The sequence below is a fragment of the Myxine glutinosa genome, chromosome 10 (assembly GCF_964187855.1).
Source record: "Myxine glutinosa chromosome 10, kmMyxGlut1.1, whole genome shotgun sequence".
NCBI lineage: Eukaryota > Metazoa > Chordata > Myxini > Myxiniformes > Myxinidae > Myxine > Myxine glutinosa.
The window spans coordinates 124533614-124555004 of record NC_136270.1 but is presented as its reverse complement, the minus strand read 5'-3'; the positions used below and the strand labels follow the sequence as shown (position 1 = coordinate 124555004).

Genomic DNA, 21391 nt, shown 5'->3' with positions numbered 1-21391 from the left:
GCAATTCTCAAATCCATAACACTATATATATATATCTGTGCAGCGTCTGTCCTGTGTTGTGTTGTGTTGTGTTGTGTGTGTTGTGTTGTGTTGTGTTGTCACTGAACTACTTTCTCAAATTTTTGTGAAATCGTACCAAACTTCTGGAATGCACATATCTCTCCCGTCGGTATGTCCTAAGGGTATTTTCAAAAAAAGAAGATATCCAATTTTTTTTTTTTTTTTTTTTTCCCCAACTTCAATTGTTTATAAAATATGATATCACGTATATTACAAATACATTTGTGCAAAATAATTGTTTGAATTATGATTGGTTTAAACCATGACAAAACGGCAACTCGGGTGCAGTCATTTATCTATATATCTACACATCTGGGCAGTGTGTGTTGTCACTTAACGACTCCCTCAAAACTTTTGTTTCCGTGGTTGCGAAGTCTTTTTAATAACGTTGTGGTGGTTTTGAATCACGTGGTGGTGAGGTATTTTGAATTGTGTGGTGGTGAGGTGTTTTTAAATGACGTGGTGGTGAGGTGTTTTAATATCACATGGTGGTGAGGTGTTTTTAAATCACATGGTGGTGAGGTGTTTTGAATTACGTGGTGGTGAGGTGTTTTTAATTAGGTGGTGGTGAGGTGTTTTGAATTAGTTGGTGATGAGGTGTTTTGAATTATGTGGCAGTGAGGTGTTTTGAATTACTTGGTGGTGAGGTGTTTTTAAATGACGTGGTGGTGAGGTGTTTTTAATTTTGTGGCTGTGAGGTGTTTTTATTACGTGTTTTATGGCTGTGAGGTGTTTTTATTACGTGTTTTATGGCTGTGAGGTGTTTTTATTACGTGTTTTATGGCTGTGAGGTGTTTTTAATTTTGTGGTGGTGAGGTGTTTTTATTACGTGTTTTATGGCTGTGAGGTGTTTTTATTACGTGTTTAATGGCTGTGAGGTGTTTTTGATTTTGTGGTGGTGAGGTGTTTTTATTACGTGTTTTATGGCTGCGAGGTGTTTTTATTACGTGTTTTATGGCTGTGAGGTGTATTTATTTCGTGTTTTATGGCTGTGAGGTGTTTTTATTACGTGCTTGATGGCTGTGAGGTGTTTCCAATTTCGTGGTGGTGAGGTGTTTTTAATTTCGTGGTGGTGAGGTGTTTTTATTACGTGTTTTATGGTGGTGAGGTGTTTTGAATTACTTGGTGGTGAGGTATTTTGAATTACGTGGTGGTGAGGTGTTTTGAATTACGTGGTGGTGCGGTGTTTTGAATTACTTGGTGGTGAGGTGTAATCGTCCCAAACTTCCAGTCTGCACCTACCCCTCCCCTATGTATGTGCTGAGGGGTTCTTTCTTGAAAAAAAAACATTCCTAAATCTTCAACCTAAATTGCCTATAAAAATGTAATATCACAAACACAACAAATACATTTGTGCAAAGTAATTGTTTGTATTATGATTGGTGAAAATCATGACAACACAGCAATTCAGGTACAGTCATTAGCCTCAGCTAAAATAAGCCCGTTCCTCAGTGTCGACGCTTGGTGAGGCGAGCGTAGCGAGCCGAGCCAAGCTAGCATATATATATATATATATATATATATTTACACATATATACAGTCACGTGAAAAAGTAAGTACACCCCATGTAAAGTTTTGACTTTTTCAACATATTTCAACATACAGCTATTTGATCTTCATGTCAACAATATTGACAGATAAAGGTGACATAACATGACACATATCATGAAACATTTACATTTTGTAGTCCATTGTATAATTTAAATAAACATAAATGCAAATTTCGCATGTGGAAAAAGTAAGTACACCCCGACACTTATCACTACTTCAAATACCTAAATTTAGAATCAGGTGCACCAGCTCAGGTGCAAATGATTAGAACATCGTCAGAGAGGCTCTTGGAGGAACCTGTCTTATTTAAACCTCAGACATTTAGTTTGGTTTGCTCTTTGTTGTTGAAGTGTGCGGCGTCACCATGCCTAGATCAAAAGAGTTCGCTGAGGCCTTCAGAAAGAAGGTTATAGATGCCTACGAGTCTGGGAAGGGATTTAAAAAGATCTCCAAACAATTTGAAATCAATCATTCGACTGTCGGGAAGATCATCTACAAGTGGAGAAGATTCCAAACAACTGCCAACTTGTTCAGGCCAGGCCGCCCCAGCAAGTTCAGCCCGAGAGCAGACCGCAAGATGCTGAAAGAAGTCTCTAAGAACCCCAGAATGTCATCACGGGACCTACAGGTAGCTCTTGCCACTGTTGATGTCAAAGTGCAGGAGTCCACCATTAGAAAGAGGGTGCACAAATTTGATCTACATGGGAGGTGTGCCAGGAGGAAACCTTTGCTGTCCAGAAGGAACATCAGGGCAAGACGAAAGTTTGCCAATGAACACCTAGGCAAAGACCAGCACTTCTGGAACAATGTGCTCTGGACAGATGTGTCAAAGGTAGAGCTATTTGGCCACAGTACCAGAAGACATGTTTGGCGAAAACCAAAGACAGCATTTGACCACAAGAACCTGATACCAACTGTAAAGCATGGTGGTGGAAATATTATGGTTTGGGGCAGCTTTGCTGCATCAGGGCTTGGGCAGCTCATCATCATAGAATCCACTATGAATTCTTAATTGTACCAGAGGGTGCTTGAGGATAATGTGAGGCCATCTGTCGGAAAGTTGAAGCTCAACCGAAGGTGTACCTTGCAACATGACAATGACCCTAAACATACCAGTAAATCCACCAAGGAATGGCTGAAAAGAAAGAAATGGAGGGTTCTAGAATGGCCAAGTCAAAGCCCAGATCTAAATCCCATTGAGATGTTGTGGGGGGGATTTGAAACGAGCTGTAGATGCAAGAAACCCCTCAAGCATCGCACAGCTGAAAGAATTCTGCATGGAGGAGTGGGCAAAAATTTCTCCCAGTCGATGTCAGAGACTGGTAGACAGTTATAAGAAACGCCTACTTGAGGTTGTTTCTGCCAAAGGGGGCAATACCACCTATTAGAGCCAAGGGTGTACTAACTTTTTCCACATCCGAAATTTGCATTTATGTTTATTTAAATTATACAATGGACGACAAAATGTAAATGTTTCATGATATTTGTTATATTATATCACCTTTATCTCTCAATATTGTTGAAATGAAGATCAAATAGCTGTATGTTGAAATATGTTGAAAAAGTCAAAACTTTACATGGGGTGTACTTACTTTTTCACGTGACTGTGTGTGTATGTATGTATGTATGTATGTATGTATGTATGTATGTATATATATATATATTTATATATATATAATAATACCGTAAGGACTCGACTTTGTTATCCCTTTTACGCCGCACCCAGTGACCCGATGCCCATGGCACTAATGCATTTTCCATCTACGAACCGCGCTCTTTGTTTATCACGTACAGCCATACTCGAAAAATCTGAATTCGCCGACTTTGGGACCCAAAAGCATCCGAGTATCGGCCGATACGACGCCATCTTACGACACCATCGTATTGGCGTCTGCTGGGCGAAGGCGATGCGAGCCGTCCGCTGATTCGACAGTCGAGTGGTGTGATGGGTGGTGTGAACCAAATGGTCTTTTTATTCCCTTGAACATTTTAAATTAGGATATATAAGGAAACGTCTTTATCGTCATTTTAATAAAGTTAAATGGAGTGACGTTGCGATACTCGGGGTGCGTTGCATAAATCCTCGTAACTCAGAGAGGTGTAGCAGGTGGCGAGACGTAAGGAAGCTTTTTTATTCCCTTGAACATTTGAAATTAGGATATATAAGGAAACGTCTTTATCGTCCTTTTAATAAAGTTAAATGGAGTGACGTTGCGATACTCGGGGTGCGTTGCATAAATCCTCGTAACTCAGAGAGGTGTAGCAGGTGGCGAGACGTAAGGAAGCTTAAAGATAACGAGCTGAAAACAGACGAACGATATCCCTTCCGTGGATGTTCCACGGGTTTCACGTCTTTATCGTCATTTTAATAAAGTTAAATGGAGTGACGTTGCGATCAGTGAGTTGTATACGAAGAGATAAAAGGATGGCATTGACTTCGAGACGGTAAGTGATAGTTGGCTGCGGCTGGCTGATGCCACGTTTTTTTTTTTCTAAGTGCCATGGATGCTGATGGACATAATAAAGGTATCGGCTGATCTCTCATCGTAATATTACCCGATGGAAATGAACTGTTTCTTTGTTTGTCATTTCCTGTGCAATAATGTCAAATTGATGTCAGACATCCTTTTCTATGGATAGCTGCTCTCCTTTTCGATGGCATCGTCTATTGATATGCATGTTCTTCTTTCATATAATTTTACACATTCACGATCAGTATTTCAACTCTTGCAGACATTGGAAAGGAAGTTGACTCACAGGCCAACTCTCTGGCTCAATCACAGGCCGACGCACAGGCGATGTAATTGTGAGTAGCATTTTTGCACAAGTGAAAATTGATCTTTCTTCCTAACTCTTACTCGGACAAGCAAATCCCCTATGCCATCCATAATGGTACACTCTATCCATACACCACATCCTCCCTTCCGTGGATGTTCCATGGGTTTCGGCATATTATATATATATATATATATATATATATATATATATATATATATATATATATATATATATATATATATATATATATTGTTGTGGTTTTGCGCAGCCCGTTCCCTTACAAAGGGGAGATTAAGCCCCTTTTTCTCCTTGGGTCTTCGAACCGCGAGACTGAGTCGCCACTTCCGGGCAGACGTGGAAAAGGGTCTCGGGACAATTTCGCACGTATCTTAAGTACCCACGCTGCAGCGGGAGCGGGGATCGAGTCTCGCACGAACCACGCGTAATAGAGTACACCCGAGCAGATGGCGTACCACGTGACCCGTGCTGTTACCTTACTATTGAACCCGATCAGAGCGATCTAATTCGTACCATGCTAAGTCAATGATGGAAGGGACGAAACGGTCGAATCAAAGGAATAACACGATTTAATTATTATTTACACAATGTACAATGATTCGGAAGAAGAAGAGACACAGGGCAGTCTTAAGCAGTCTTAACTTATTTCCCAGACAATGGGCGCACTTACACACACAGGGAGATGAAGGAAGAATGATCACGCGCCGAACGCGCCGGCTTTGGTCGCTCCAGGAACAGCTCACCCGGCGTGGCCCTCTGGCGGTCACAGCACGTATCCCGGCGAAGGCAGGCAGGCAGGCAGGCAGGAAAATCCTCGCGGCGCGTATATTGGCAAAGGCAGGCAGGCGGGGAAATACGCGCGTCTGTGGCCCGGCACGGCTGTCTTTCACAGCTTGATTAATACAACTGAGCGCTCCGGTCTCACAACTCCGATTCGTAACTCGTCTCTTGGGCTGCGCAACTCGCCTGCACTCCTCGGGGATCTGACACCAGCTCAACTGAGAACTCAACTCAGCGCATCCCCCCTCATAACTGAGGTCGTCTCATAACTGAGGTGGGGGCTCTGGGCACAGGGTTATATCGTCCCGCCCTAGCCCGACACGAACGTTCCAAACCACGCCTTTTGCCGCAGTGGTAAGTCACTCCCCTCGAGCCCTGATTGGCGGCTCACGCTTACCGTCGGCTCCTCCTCCGCCTTCCTTCGGCCTTGATCGACTTGTTCAGGCCGGCCTCGTCGTATTTCACGCCAAAACCAAAAGCATTGAGTCATCGTAAAGGACCTAACTCTCATTATCCTACTCAACGCAAAACTAAACACAGGAAAGGTCGACGCTTACATTTACTCAGAAATAACTGAGCTTAAATGATGCTACGTGTTGTAGTGTAACTAAACTAGGAGGGGAAATTAACCTTTATTATAAAAACACAAAACCGCAACAATATATATATATATAGACACAGACGCAGGCAGACAGAAAGACAGTCGCATTACAATCGTCTCACCACCCCTTATGAGTGACACTAAAAAGAAGTGGGCACCCCATAATCTCAGAATAACCTGGGTAGAGTCACTTTCCTGAGCCTTGATTTCAAAATGGGGTCACCATCATGAGGGAAGCGATATGAATACAAAACCAATATTGCGTCCATTTATTGATTATCCTCTGGTATTTGCCACAATGAGAGATTAAAAAACAAAAGTTAAAGTACCTGTATGATGAGCTCCTCTTGGTGGCTGGGTGTTGAAGGGAACATCTTCATCCTGGTGAAATTTGTTTATTGTCAGACATTTATAAATACATTAATTGTCATGTGGACGGCTCCCACCCCACTGTGCTTATTCCCATTTAAGCATTTAACCAACCTTGCTGAACGCAACGCTTCATTGATGATCGGCACTGGGCCAACTTGCAAGAATCAATGCCCAAGCAGTTGACATGGTTCATTTTCCATGCGTATTCCAACATGTCGGTTATGAAATAGAATTAATACCCAATTTACTCCTCCGTGTTTTTTTTTGTTTGTTTTTTTTGTATACAAGATCAAGGCTCATGCAAGAGCTGACATCAATCACAAAAAAAACAAACGGACACACAAAGCATACAATAAAGGGGGTGGGAGACAAGATGAGGGAGAGAGAGGGAAGCACACGAGTACAACAGCAGAGAACAGGGACATCGGAAGATCTGTGGGGAGGGAGAGGGCTTGGGGGGGAAGAGGCATAGGAAGGCGAGGGGGGGGGGGTTGGGGGAGTGGGAGAGGTATAAAACACATGGACACTGCTAGAACTTCCAGGAAAGAAGTCGATAGGCTATTATACCTGTTATTTGCTATTATACCATTGAATGAATGAATGAATGAATGAATGAATGATCGTTTTAAGGCCATTTTTCCCCGCTAGAGTGGGGGTTGGCCTTGCAGGTCCCATAACCTCATGGGGCCCTGTTTGAGGCAATGTTTTTATGGCCGGATGCCCTTCCTGACGCCAACCCTTAGTCGCCTCTTACGATGCGCAGGGATACGGTGAACCTATTCTAAATCGGGGTACATACCGGATCATTCATCCCAGCATGCTGGTACTCAATTTGCCGACCTCGGAAGGATGACAGACTGAGTCAACCCCCCTGGCGTTAATTCAGCAATCGACCAGGATTCGAACCCAGGATCCTAGGATCCCAAGCCAGCACCCTAACCGCTAAGCCAACACCAGGCTATATACCATTTGCTATTATACCATTATAATAGAATAATCTATCTAGAATGGAAGTCTGTACGGTATTCGTGCATGCTGTTATACCATTATAATAGAATAATCTATCTTGAATGGAAGTCTGAAGAAGCAGCAGAAAGCCCTCAAAGTGCTCTGCAATTATAGTGAAACTTGAATGGGACTCCAATGAAGATACTGAGGCATTTTCATGATGTAGGAATTCATAGACGTCAGCGAAAGGTCAAACATAAAATACATTATAAACAAATTCCGGCAATTGTGAATTTCCTTAGCGTTGCATTTTGAATTCATGACAGCACACATTAAATAACTGATAAGTATATGGCATTAGCAGTGTAAATAACAACAAATAAACAAAAACAAAAACACACACAAGCCTTGACCTCGACTGTACGGTATTCGTGCATACCTTGAGTAACCTCTGCAGCTGCTCGACATCCCAATCACGCAGGAAATAAAGGCAGGTCCGTGGGTGATGAGCATGCAATCCCTTCCCTTGGCAGTTCCCACCCCGAACAGCATGACATGCCTTGCAAACAGAGAAATACAATGCTAAAACAGAGAGTTTCAAAAGAAACAGTGCAGTAGAACCTTAACACCTCTTGTGTGTAAAAGACAAGTCAAAAGACAAGAAAAGTGGCCATTGCCAGCCGGTGGGTATCTCGCTTGATCGAGTCAATTAATACCTGCAAGATAACAACCATAGATTTCAATTTTAAGATTAATAAACTGTCATGGAAAAAATAATAAAGTGGGAGGAGAGAGAGAGAAAGAGAGAAAGAGAGAAAGAGAGAAAGAGAGAGAGAGAGAGAGACTTTTTTTTATTATAAAAGTATAAAACAAGAGTACCACCAAAAGCAATTCATCCAGGAAAATCAGTAAAATCATAGCAATCCCGGAAGGAAAAAACAATCGGTGCACTGCAAACCAAGCGACAGAAAAGGTGCAAATACAAAAAAAAACACGAGGAGAAAATCTAGGCATAATTTCTAAACTAGGCATAATTTTATATGTACAAATTTACAATCGCATCTGCAACCCTGAGGAGAGACTTAAGAAAGAAAGAGTAGGTCAAGACCAGGGGGGGGGGGGAAACGCCGGCAAGGAGAAGCATGGAACAGTGTATAAGAAACACCCGCACTGTATTATACAGAAATTAACAATTTGTTATCTTGGACATCACAAATCCCTCCAACACACCAGGTCGCAACAAAATTTGCAAGGTCGTTTGCAGTTTGGACACAGCCAAATTCAAGCTTGAGCCTTGCTGACACCAACGAACTAAAAAACACCATAATACTGCATTCCTGCATGGGTCTGCCGCCCAGCTTCGCCTTCCGCGACAGGTATACGGCCAGTTTAGCGGTAGCGGTTAGGAACCCGAATACAATAGATGTGGTTCCCTTTTTGGGAGGAAAGCCAAAGATGTAAGCTTTCAAAGAAAAGGTAACCTGCAATCTATGGGAAATATAATTTAACCAATGAAACAAAGGAGAAAGTCTTTCACAGTTAATGAAAGCATGAAACAAATCTTCCCTCACCGGACAAAAGGGGCAACAGCCGGAAATGGGGGAAAAAAAACGAATGACAGCATTGGAAGGAACAATCCAGTGGGCCAAACGCCACTGAAGGTCACCTGTTCTTTTAGAAATAAGTCCAGCATACATTGTATCCCATAAAGGCTCAGAGGGGGGACCGGGAGGCAAGAGTCCTTTCCACCGGGTAACCCCAGCTAGAGGTGGGTCCCCAAGAAGAAGTTTCACACAAGACCTATAAATACTCTTGCTGCTCATAACATGGAAGGGGGGTGACCCTGCGCTCATGGGGGGCAGCTCGTTTGGGGTAAAAGCGACACCTAATTTTGGGACTGTGGGCTCAACCTCTGCGTCCTGCGTCCAATGTAGGCCTAGCTGGTGGCCCCTTCGGATCACCGCTCTTAGTATGTTCCCGATTTGCCTCCTGGACCGAACACCTGTTAGGTCCGCCAGCTCGTTCGCAGGCTTCCATCCCTGTCCAGAGTCGTGCCGGAGATGACACACTTTCTGGATGTTGGCCACTATAAAATGCTGGCAGAAGTCGCGACTCCTCGGGATATCGGGGAAAAGTGGGTTGAAAAATAAAGGCTCGTGTGCATACATGTTAGTGCCATACGAGTCTGTTTGGCGACTTATCGAAACGCCCTGCCAGGCATTCAAGAGGCTCTGATAAAAGACTGGGAGCAGAGATGTATCGACGTGTTGAAGGTTGGTCAGGAAAAGTTCCTGTCCGTATCCGAGCCTCCCAGCTCGTTGAAGAATGGAGCAGGCTAAGGGCTTTCCTGGTAGGTGTTCTGCATAAAGCAAGCGTTGGATGGAGCGGAGCCGGAAGGCCAACAGGCGGCATTTCACATCGACTAGGCCATGACCACCCTCGGCCAAGGGACAACATATGGCGCTGGGTCGAAGCCAGTGGTAGCCTCCCCAAAAGAAAATCCACCAGTTTCCTCTGGATAGCTTGGAGCAAAACCTCCGGTGGTTGCAGGCAGATGAACCGGTGCCACAAAAGGGTAGTGACGAGGTTGTTGACAACTAGCGCGCGACCCTTATAGGAAAGGTGGGGTAGAGCTCTTTTCCATCGGCTCAAACGCCCATCTACCTGGTCAATGATCCTGTCCCAATTGTTCTGGGCATACCGAGGAGGACCGAGGAAGACGCCCAAATACTTGATGCCATTGTTTGCCCACACTAGCTCTGCAGGAAGGGGAGGTGGTGGTAATAACGGTGGCATAGGTAAGTCATTTTTTGGAAAGGGGATCCACAGAGCCTTGCTTTTCCCCCAATTACACCTTAATGATGAGGCAAGGTTGAAGTCCGACAAACACTTTGCCATGGCGTCACTGTCGCATTTTCTTTTTATAATGACACAAAGGTCGTCGGCATAAGCTGACAGGGTCAAAGGTGGGTGTCCTGGAGAAAGGACAAGTCCAGGGATATCCTTTCTGAGGGCGATTAAGAGGGGCTCCAAGGCGAGGGCAAATAATAGACCTGAAAGTGGACAACCTTGCCTTACCCCTCTCTGAACCTTTATGGGTGGGCAAAATTCGTTGTTAACTTTGATCAAGCTGGAGATGTTTGCATATAACAAAGCTATGTAGGCTCTAAAATTAGTGCCAAGCCCGCAAGCTTGTAACACATGACACAAAAACTCATGATCAATGCTATCAAAGGCCTTTGCAAGGTCAAGAAACACCAATCCAAAATCCTCTTTGACACATTTACCAGTTAACAAATCTCTGACTAGGAATATGTTGTCATAGATGGATCTGCCAGGGATGCCGCAACTTTGATCAGGTGACACCAGGTCCCCAATAACTGTCTTCAACCGGTTTTTTTTTTTTTTTTTTTTTTTTTGTATACAAGATCGAGGCTCGTGAAAGAGCGAACATTAATCACACAGAAAGACAAACCGACACATAAAACATATAACATCGGGAGCGGTAGACAAGATGGGGAGAGAGGGGGAAGGACACAAACACAACATTTGAGAGCAGGGACCGAGAGACATGGAGACATCGAGAGATCTGAGAGAGGGCGAGGGCTTTGGGGGGGGGGGGCATGGGAAGGGGGCGGTGGGAGAGGTATAAAACATATGGACACTGCCAGGACTTCCAGGAAAGAAGTTGGAATTTCAAACAAGGTGGATCTGGGGTGAATTAGCGGGGGTAGAAAAGATCAAGGTTTTGGATGGGGGAAGATAAGAGATGGTGGTGAACAGCTGTTTTAAAGACCTGGAGGGAGGAGTGGGATTGAAGGGAGTGTGGGAGTTTGTTCCAGAGGCGGGAGAAAAGAGGAATGAAGGAGTGAAGGTGAGCAGAGAGTCGAGATTTTGGCAGTTTAACCATCAGAGGCTTGCTGGCAGATCTTGTGCGACCTGTAGGAATATTTGGGGGACAGAGCACAGAGAGAGCTGGGGGAGCAAGGCCGGAGAGGAGTCGGTAGAAGACAGAAAGACCACCTACCTGCCTGCGCTGAGTGAGTGAAAGGCCCTCAGAGATAGCTTCATCACGGGAGATTCCAATGATTCTGAAAGCTTTGGTTTCAACAGCGTGAAGCCGAGCTAGGTGTGAGGCAGGAGCACCAGCCCATAGGGGAGAACAGTATTCCATTGAGCTGCGGATGAAAGCCTTGTATGTGGTGAGGAGCTCAGGTGTGCCTAGGAAGGACTTCGCACGACGGAGGATGCCCAGTCGGCGACTGGCTTTGCAGGCCAGCTTGGAAATGTGGTTTTCCCAAGAAAGATCATGGCAGATAGTGAGACCCAAAAGCTTGAGCGACAGAACTTCTTGGAGAGGATTGTTGAGAAAGTAGATGGGAGGGTTGTCCAGTCGATCTTTTCGGAGAGACATAGTAAGAGTGTGAGATTTGTCAGGATTGAAAGACATGTTCCACTTGTTTGACCAGTCTGTGATTTTGTCCAGGTCTTCAGAGAGTGAGGAGGCTGCAGACTGCCGATCTGAGGGAAGAGGAATGGAGCGGCAGAGAGTGGAGTCATCAGCAAAGAGATAGAGAGGATTTTCCAGAGAGTCGGAGAGATCATTGATAAAGACCAGAAAAAGCACAGGGCCCAGCACACTGCCTTGGGGAACTCCAGCCTGAACAGGAAGGGGAGATGAGAGAAATCCATTCAGGGCCACACGTTGACTACGACCAGAGAGGAAGTCCGCAAGCCATGCATGGAGATTTCCATGGATACCATAGGAGTAGAGTTTGGTGAGCAGAGCTGGGTGCCAGACCGTATCGAAGGCACGTGATATGTCGAGGGAGACAGCTCTAATTTCCTGTTTGGCATTGAGGACCTCCATCCATTGTTGAGACAGGAGAAGCAGCATGTCCAGAGTAGAGTGACCTGGTCTGAATCCAAATTGATGATCAGAGATCAAGCCATTGGAGAAGAGGAAAGATTTCATATCCGAAGCAATGATGGATTCCATGACTTTGCTGATAACTGGGAGCAGGCTGATTGGTCTGTAGTTAAAAGGATCTGTTTTTGCACCTTTTTTGTGTAAAGCGGTAATGTTTGCTGATTTCCAGGATGCTGGCAGATGACCTTGAGCAAAAGATAGGGTGAAAAGAACAGAGAGAGGGTGAGATAGAGTGGCAGAGCAGGATTTTAGGACCCGTGGGCTGATGCCGTCTGGTCCAGTTGCAGAATCAGAGTCGAGGTTAGACAAAAACTCCTCCACCTTGTCAGGAGAGAAGGACACAGAGTCCAGGAGCAGTTGGGTTCGACTGGGAAAGGTGGGAACAGAGAGAGATGGGTTTGGGACTAAAGATTTTGAGGCAAACACAGAGTTGAGGCATTCGGCTTTGTCACGTGCGATGTCAACTGTGTGGCCATTTGAGGTAAGGGAGGGGATGGAGGGGGAACAAACACCAGAAACGGATTTGACCAGACGCCACCAGGATTTGGAGGAAGGAGACAGGTTTGAGAGTTCGTTCTTGAGTGAGGAGAGATAGTGCTTCCTGGCACTCCTGGGGGTAGACACACACTTGTTCCGAGCTTGGTGGAAGGAACTGAGATTGCCTTCAGTTGGATTAGCCTTCCAAGAGGCAAAGGCAAGTTGTTTCAGGGCAACTGCCTCACCACAAGATTCGGTGGACCTTGGAAAGCAAGGACCTTGGAAAACAGTTTGTAATCCGTGCACAACAAAGAGATCGGACGCCAGTTTGACAGGTGTCGGAGATCGCCAGTCTTGGGTAGCAGGCAGAGTACTGCTCTTCTAAAACTTAGCGGTAATTCTCTGGATAAAAGAGATGCATCCAGAACATTGAGCAGCTCTGGGCCCAAAATGTCCCAGAATGCCGAAAGAAATTCGGCCGGTAGGCCATCGATGCCAGGGGCTTTTCCCGACTCCATCTCAGCGAGTGCACCGGTTAGCTCTGGAAGGGTAATTGGAGCATCCAGTTCCAGACGTTGGGCCTCAGCCACGGAAGGAAGATGAGAGGTCAAAACATTCATCATTTCGTGAGAAACTGTTTTGGCCTTGAAAAGTTCAGAAAAGAAATCGATTACATTTAATCTTATATCACTCGGATTTGTTAGGATGTTCCCCCCTGGGTCCAAAACCAAAGATATAAGTCGTGCTGGTTTCTCTACAGTTTCTAGGTGAAAGAAAGCCTTAGTTGGGGTATCTGAAACCTTTATATTTTGTATTCTTAGCCGAACTAGTGTGCCCGCTGCTTTTTCATGGATCAAATCCCTTAATTGGGCCTTCTTCTCGAGTAGCAACCGATAGTTCACTGGGTTGCTCTCATTGGCCAACTTGCTCTCTAACCTTAAGATGTCTGCTTCCAAGCAAGCCATCGTGATATGTTTTACATTGGTACAGTGCGAATTAAATTGTTGACAAAATACTCGAATTTGGGCCTTTAGGTTATCCCACCAGAGACTAATTGAGGAGAAAGAAGATTTTTTAGTACTCATTTCAGCCCAGAAATCACGAAAGGAGTCTGTAAATAAACTATCTTCTAAAAGTTTAACGTTAAACTTCCAGTAACTATTTCTGCATGTGGGTCGAGGAAAAGAAAGATCTAAGGTTACCATATGGCGGTCTGAAAACAATGACGGAAAACAACCTGAAGAGGCCGCGACGTTCCTAAAGGGTACATTAATGTACCAGCGGTCGAGTCTTGCCGAAGACACCCGGCCATTGGCACATCGACACCAGGTAAACTGGACTATGTTGGGGTGATGCAATCGCCAAACATCCAGTAGACCGGCCGTCTTAAAGAAACGGGATAGGTCCGCATGGGACTCGGGGTGGGGTTCTGCAGAGTTTCTATCCTTCGAAGGGTCAAAGGTGCAATTAAAGTCACCACCAATGCACACACATTGGTCGAGATCAACTGATTTCAGGTGGTTTACCATGGATAGTCTAGGGCGATTAGTAATTTCGTGTTTTTTGTTTGTTAAAATTGATTTAGCAATGGATTCTGCTTCAGAATATTATAGAGATGTAAAAAAAATAGGGTTCCATTTTTTCTTTTACGTCTAATAGGTAGTAATTCGAAGAAATCCAAGATGGCCGCCATAAAATTTGGAAAATACACTTTTGTGCATATCTTTGTATCTAGATATCATATAAACATGAATAATATGTCCTTTTATATGTTTTCAGACCCAAGGAAGCCATATCTGCCATTGTTTTTACAGAAAAATGCAAGGAAATTAAAATAGTGGGCAATATACCAGCCAAAATGGAGACGGCCGTCGTGAAATCGGATCGTATAATTTCCCAATTAGAATCGATTCAATAAACAATCTTCACTGATAACATTTATTTTGAATACACACACACGCACACGCACACACACACACACACACACACACGCACACACATACACACACACCTAAACATAAACGATGAATGAACATAAACGATCACATAAACGAATGCCTCATTCATCCTCATCCATATCTATCACACGCGGTTCATTGATGTTTGCTTTGTTGTTACAACTGTAACCCACACACCCACAAACTTCAGTACAAGGAATATTGTTATTGCGACAGCTACATCTTCCCATACACCCTTTCTTGCACCCACAGTTCACGAGATTCATTATTGCTTCTGGGGCTGGAGGATTCAGGCATCGACTTGGGGCATAAACCCCATCATCCGAAAGTAACTGCCAACCATACTCGACAGGTGATGGAAGGGACGGATGGCTTTCTGCTGCCTTTCTCCATATCATTGCGATATAATGTGCTCGCTGAACGTGTAACTTTAGCGAACCAGTGGTAGGTGGAAGACTCTCTCCCTCAGCAGCACGGTTGGAGAATAAGAACCAGCGAAGCTCGTTTACTTTCGTGTGAACTTTAGACTTGTACAGCAGACAGACGAAGCGTTCCAGCTGGGAACACACTTCTGGTGACGGATCAGTTTGTCCCAAAGACTCCAGAGCCTCCCATATCTTGTTGTCACATGTCATGAAGACCTTAAAGCACCAGTCCTTGCTCCTGCCAGCGAACCTTCCAGACATGTCACTTCCCGTGAATGCGTGGAATCCAAGTATTGCAGACGCACGTTTCTCTCCTAGCATGCCATGAATAGGTTGGACTGCAATGCTCCTCCTCAACTTTCCCTTCCCAGTGAGAAACCTCGTAGCAGGTGGTAGATCGTGAAATCTCTGAATCAGTAGGAGGAAGATATCGGTATCTGGCGAATCAATGATAACTTCTGCATCTTTGTCGACTGTGAGAGCATGCAGAATTAAGAGTGTATCGGCCTCTTCTTGGCTGTGCGTGAGTAGACTGTCTGGAACTTCAGTGTTGCCCGTGGTCTTAGTTCCTGATGTCACCATGAACTTCTTCAACTTGTTTGGATGAGCCTTGCTGTAAGATAGACACTTCACAGCCAAGTACTCTGTAAGCTCTGCCTTGGTCTTCACATTGGAAAGGAAATCTTTGAGTGAAATCTTCTGGATCAATGTACTATCCCTGACGTGATAGTATGTTGATTTCCCCTTTGTCCTCTTTAGGCGCATTTTGTCTTTCAGTGAGTTATCGATGTATCGGTCGAATACCAACCTCACGTCATCATAATGCACGGCAATATTTTCGAGGCGTTCAATGAACGATTGAGCAAAGTCACTGCATGTAATCATTTGTTCTGTTTTGGAGATCCCGTTAACAAGAGCCATGCCATCAATGATTATCACTCTATGGCGAGAAGTAGTCTCGTTTTCATTGATCACTCCTGATCTTGTGGTTGTGTCTGGGTTTTGGCTGATCTGAGAGGGTTCCTGCAAATTTTGGCTTGAGATTTCATAGTCAGTTGATGGGTCATTAGTTTCTTCCCCAGCGTGTGCTGCTGCATCATTCAAAGCGGCAATTCCCGCGTCTTGATGCTCATTGATTTCTGTCGAAATAGGTTCTCCTGGTGGATCATGTACATCCTGCTCTTCAGGCTCAGCCAGATGCTCAAGTTGACGAAGGATTTTTGCCTTGTCGTATGCCAACAAGAGGGATCCATCAGATGCAAATAAAGAACGTGGAACGATGCCAAATTCATAGGTGCCAATACATTCTTTCAGGTCGAGCTCTGGTCGGCTCCGTGAGATAACGATGAACCTCTGCAACAATCCTCGCTCTTCTTTGACTTTGATCAGCTTGTCGCCCGATCTCACTTCTGTTGTGGCATTCGAACTCTTGAATGTTCGAAGTTTTCTTTTCGTCATTTTGTCCCACACAGAAAGTTTTCCCTCAGCTAAACGATCTGTGGCAAATTGCTGGAACATCTGTTGTCCGATCTCGTCGCGCTCTAAGATGTCGCTGGACACTTTTTCATTCATGACTTCTTTGGTGAGCAGGTTGTAGACCTCGTCTACTTCCTCTTCCATAAATGGATCGCCATGTTCACGGAACACCCTAGAAAGCTTGGAGGCATGGCTCATCACCCGGGAAAGCTTTCCCCCCGTGATTTCGTGGTGTTGTTTTCTGCTCTGGTTTTCACCAAGACCATATCCCTCCGCAAACTCGTGCAGTGACTTTGACAGCTCAGGTGCAATGAGGAAGAACTTGTCAAGCGCCTTCTCATTTTGAGTTATCCCTACGATTCCTCCAATCACCTTCAGTGTACGGTTTTCTTGCTCAATGCCATGGTCTGGGGCTATTGATGTGAAGCCTGCCAATCCTTTTGTCACACAGAAGTTCCCTTTCATGAATTCCCTCCACAGTTCTGGGTGCTGCTTTTCAGTCTCCTGCATTGTTGAAATGTAGAGAGGGAGCAACCGAGCATAGTTTAGATGATCGTGAGCGAAGAAGTACTTCGTGAGAGACTCGATGCTCTCCATATGCAGCAGCAGATCACGTTGTCTTGTACTTCTAATGAACAGAAGGATAGTCTCAAACTGTTTCATGTAGTTCAGGATGAAGCGCTGTATCTTGTTTGTGCTGACCTCAAATTGTTCCAGTTTTTTGGTCATATCTCTGGACTCCATCATGGCCAATGTTTTTTTGAGAATGTCGCATAGATTCTTCTCTGGCTCCATGCTCCCGCTGATGTCTCTCTGATATGCCTCTCCCAGACGAACAGATGACTCGTTCAGATAGGCCCTTTCTTCAGGTTCCATTGCCAGGAATCTCTGGAAGTACAGGTTGTACAAAGCGATCAGTGTTACCATGTGTGCCTCCAGAGCTCGATACAAGTGCCTCCCATTTAGTATTTGGCTCACTGTGGTTGGCGAGAAAAGTCCAGCCTCGACCCATGCCTGATCAATTCCACTCCCTTCCACGTATTTTCCTAATGCAGCTAAGGCCCAAAACACAACATGTAGCTCACCAGGTCGGAAGAGGAATTGCTTCCTGATGTCCTCGCGTTCCACCCACAGCTTCATCGCCAGGTCGTATAGCTGCAAATCGAGAGTCATGACTGTGATTGCCTCACTCCCCATAACACGAGTTGTGATGTTGTGAGCTCTCATCAGACCCGTGTACAGTGTATCATAGTCTGTAGGAGGCGACCTTATCAACGGAGGAACGAGAGCAACATTGGTCTTCTCACTGGACGAAGATAGCAAGGAATTGAAGGCTCCCCACGTCCCCGGAGCTGTGAGTTTGACGTCAACTTCTCCTTCTTCCTCGAAGTTCAGGCATCCAATCATCCAGGTCATATCGGTTTTCTTGTTCTTGTCTGTCTCGGGTTTTGATGTGAGCAGCTTGCAGTCGCTCTTTCTCTTCTCGGGTGCTGGCTTCTTGCAGGTCAACGTTTTACAGCCAACTGCATCATGTATCGTTTGAGCTTTTGATGACCGGTCAAGTTCAATTGGTGGTATCATGGGTGATTTCTCCGGTGATACAGGCTGGTAGATCGCAATTGCTGTACCATGAAGGGTATTCATCCCGCAAGGAGTTGACTCTAGAAAATCGATGTTGTCCATGGCAAACCAGACGAACGTGTCCTGAACCAACCATGGTGGTAGACAGATGCCTCCGGTGGACTCCATTTGCTTCAGTACGGAGTTGGCAATGCTGGTCTCAATCTCCATGACCTTTTTGTAGGAGATGGCGAGGTCCAGATGTGCAAGTTTCTCTACAAGCGCCTTGGATCGTGTGTTTTTGTGTATGTCGAGAGCTAAGCCCACACTCAATGGAGTTTCAAATCGTTGTTTGAATGATGCATCCTCGCTTCTTGGTTCGTACGATACCTGTCGGTCAGATTTATAAGCACCGACAAAGTGCTGCGCCAACAATGATGCACTCACACCAATGGAGTCCTCCCTGTTGCTATTTCCTACTTTCCTTGTTCCCATGACTGCATGCTTGCAGAAGATGTTGAGCATCGGGGGTGGCTTGTAATCAGCAAAGGTTCCATTAAATTTCCATGCTGGGGAAGATGCGATGTCTTTCCTCAATATTTTCGCAGCTCGCAAAAGTACTTTAAAATCGTCTTTGATGCTGTCTGCTGTAATTGTGCTTGATATCATGTGGTCTTTGAGCTTTGTGGAAAGAATCTGCTCTGGCTTTGTTTTGTTTGAGGGCCGGCTGAAATGAACATCGGCAATGTTGTCTAGGATCAATTGTTTCAGGTATGGCTTATAACTATGGTTGTCTGAGACCGGAAAGTCGTGCTCCTTAAGTAAATTGACATAGGTTACATGAATTTCATTCATATTCAGCACAGCATTTTCAGTAGTATCATTCAACGCAGTTTCAACAATTTCAATGAGTTCAAGGTCTGATAACACCTGACCAAAGTTAACATTGGTTGTTTCTGTTTGTTTTTCCGTCTTAACTATAGCACGTTTGGCCTTAACTACACATGGTAAATGATATTTCATGTCCTCAGCCATTGCTTGCAATGGGTCAGGCGAACTTATGACACTGTTCAGTCTCACTTTCAGATTGTCATTACTTGTTTCTTGGCCAATGTTTCTGATCTGGAGTCCCATGTTCTTTGTTGACACATTGTGTAGTTCACTTCCTCTGTCTTCCTGGCATATGACACATCTGAGCGCGTCAAATGTCTGTTCTCGGGAACACCTTCTGGATGTTGACGTGCTTTCCCCTAGATCACTAGAACTTGGTCGTCCTCTCTTTTTCAGTCGGATTTCTGCGGCACTGCCTGATGTTGTTCCTTTCTCAAACCTAGCCTTTGCTCGATCAATGTGCATCTTATTGGTAACATCTTTGTAACAAGCTTTATGGTAGCGGAGACCTTTTGCGAGCAATTCTTCAGCAGAGGAATATTGCAAACGTCTATTCAATGATGCAAACTTTGTTTCACCATACGTGTACTGTTCCTCAGCACCTGCCATCAGTTTCTCGACAGAGGAGAGTTTTGGTTTCGTTACAAAGGTTGTATAGTCTGTTTGCCCTATGGCCATTTGGCATACAAAACAAAGTCCGAAATCTACTGACTTCTCAATCTTCCTGGGTGGTGAGTCACTCATCTTGAAGGTAGGTGTAATTTTCTAGACACTCTTGAACTGTCGTCGGTCCTGCAAAGATAGATACTACTATTCAGATTCACATTTCGTCAACACAGTCAAAACCAGACCTTAACTAGATGGTGGAAACTTAATTAACCGATTTCATGCCGGCCGACCCCACTTTGGCTGGTATATGTCCACTATTTTATTTTCCTTGCATTTTTCTGTAAAAACAATGGCAGAAATGGCTTCCTTGGGTCTGAAAACATATAAAAGGACATATTATTCATGTTTATATGATATCTAGATACAAAGATATGCACAAAAGTGTATTTTCCAAATTTTATGGCGGCCATCTTGGATTTCTTCGAATTACTACCTATTAGACGGAAAAGAAAAAATGGAACCCTATTTTTTTTACATCTCTATAATATTCTGAAGCAGAATCCATTGCTAAATCAATTTTAACAAACAAAAAACACAAACAATATTGTTATGACATATGGGCCTGCACTAGGAGGTGAAGAAGGCCTTTCGGTCCCTGCTCTCACTAGGTGCGTACACATTGAAAATGGTACAGCGGAAGTTTTGATGTGCAAGCTGAAGGGAAATAAGCCGGCCTTTTATGACTTCCTGAAAATGACAAGACTCAAAAGCTAGACCTGGCTTTAGAAAAAACCCAACCCCAGCAGATGAGGCTGACAGATTGCTAAAATAGCATTGCCCTTTGAAAGTTTGGCACCAGTCATGTTCCACGTTAGGTGTGATGTGGGTCTCTTGTAGTAAAAGAACATTTACCTTTTTACGGTCAAACAAGTTTTTGACTTGGGCCTGACGGAGGTGACTTGCACCCCCACCATTCATGTTTAAGGTCGCAAAGGAAATGTTTTTCATTCCGTGGTAATGAAATCGCCCTGTGCTTGGGAACACTCCGTACCTGCTCGGGTAACAAACTTTCTTAACCTGTGGAATTGAGATTTCGTCAGGTCAAAATCCTCACGCGCTTTGATTATTGACTTTGCGGTGCACATGAATGCAGCCAAATCAGGGAAATAGTCTTTAATGACAATGTTGCGGTGACGATACGTTTCGTTAAGGAAGGTAAGAATGAGTTGAGGGGATACCTGCGAGTGACCTGTCATCGCTTGTGACAGCGCGGTTGCCTCAATGTCATCTTCGGACTCAGACACGTCAGATAACATGTCGTCAGGATCTGGGGTATTACCCGCTGCCCCCGCGGTCTTGTCTGGAGGCACCTTCACAAGTTTCCCAAGGTGTTCCCGAGAGCACTCGTTAACACTTTGGTGGATATTTGTATCTGGGGTCGGAGCTTGGGTTTGAGATCCCAGCAAACTCAGATTTACCGGCCCCGTTTGTACAGTGGGAATGTTTATTGAATCCTTAGTCTGCTCGGTATTTAAAGGGGGAAACGGGGAATTTAAAGGGGGACAAGCGGAAAAACATTTCCCAGCTCGGAAATGGTAATACTTTCACTGGAGGTTTCGCACTCGGAAACTTCCAGGTGAGAGGTACAAATTTTATTTTTCGGCTCATTTACATAATGAGACTCACTGGTGTCATTGACAACGGTATTCATGTACTCAGTTAGTGAGGGAATGTCAGAGGGACACTCGGGCACATGTGCACCGGAAATGGTGCCGCCCATGACCGCCTTCTTTGCAGCACCAGCGAAAATGCTTGGCGCTGGTGCTCTTCGCTTTTTAGCATACACTATGGATTCTTCGTTCATGGGTTCGGGAAAGGGGGCAATGCTAGTTGTGTCAGTCACATCGGTGGGTGTCATCACGTTGGAATCGGAAAGCACCGGTGTGACAGACGACTC

The 21391-nt window shown here is 44.7% G+C and overlaps 1 protein-coding gene across 1 annotated transcript in view; it reads right to left on the bottom strand.

Annotated features, from left to right (window-relative positions):
- The window catches only part of LOC137417998 (E3 ubiquitin-protein ligase RNF31-like), a 66353-nt gene that overhangs the window by 22829 nt on the left and 22133 nt on the right, over positions 1-21391 (bottom strand). The window contains exons 9-10 of the mRNA XM_078786207.1: positions 7548-7667; positions 6118-6169 (exon numbers count right to left, since the gene is read on the bottom strand). Of these exons, the coding sequence (XP_078642333.1) occupies positions 6118-6169; positions 7548-7667 (172 nt within the window). The remainder of the gene's footprint in view (positions 1-6117; positions 6170-7547; positions 7668-21391) is intronic.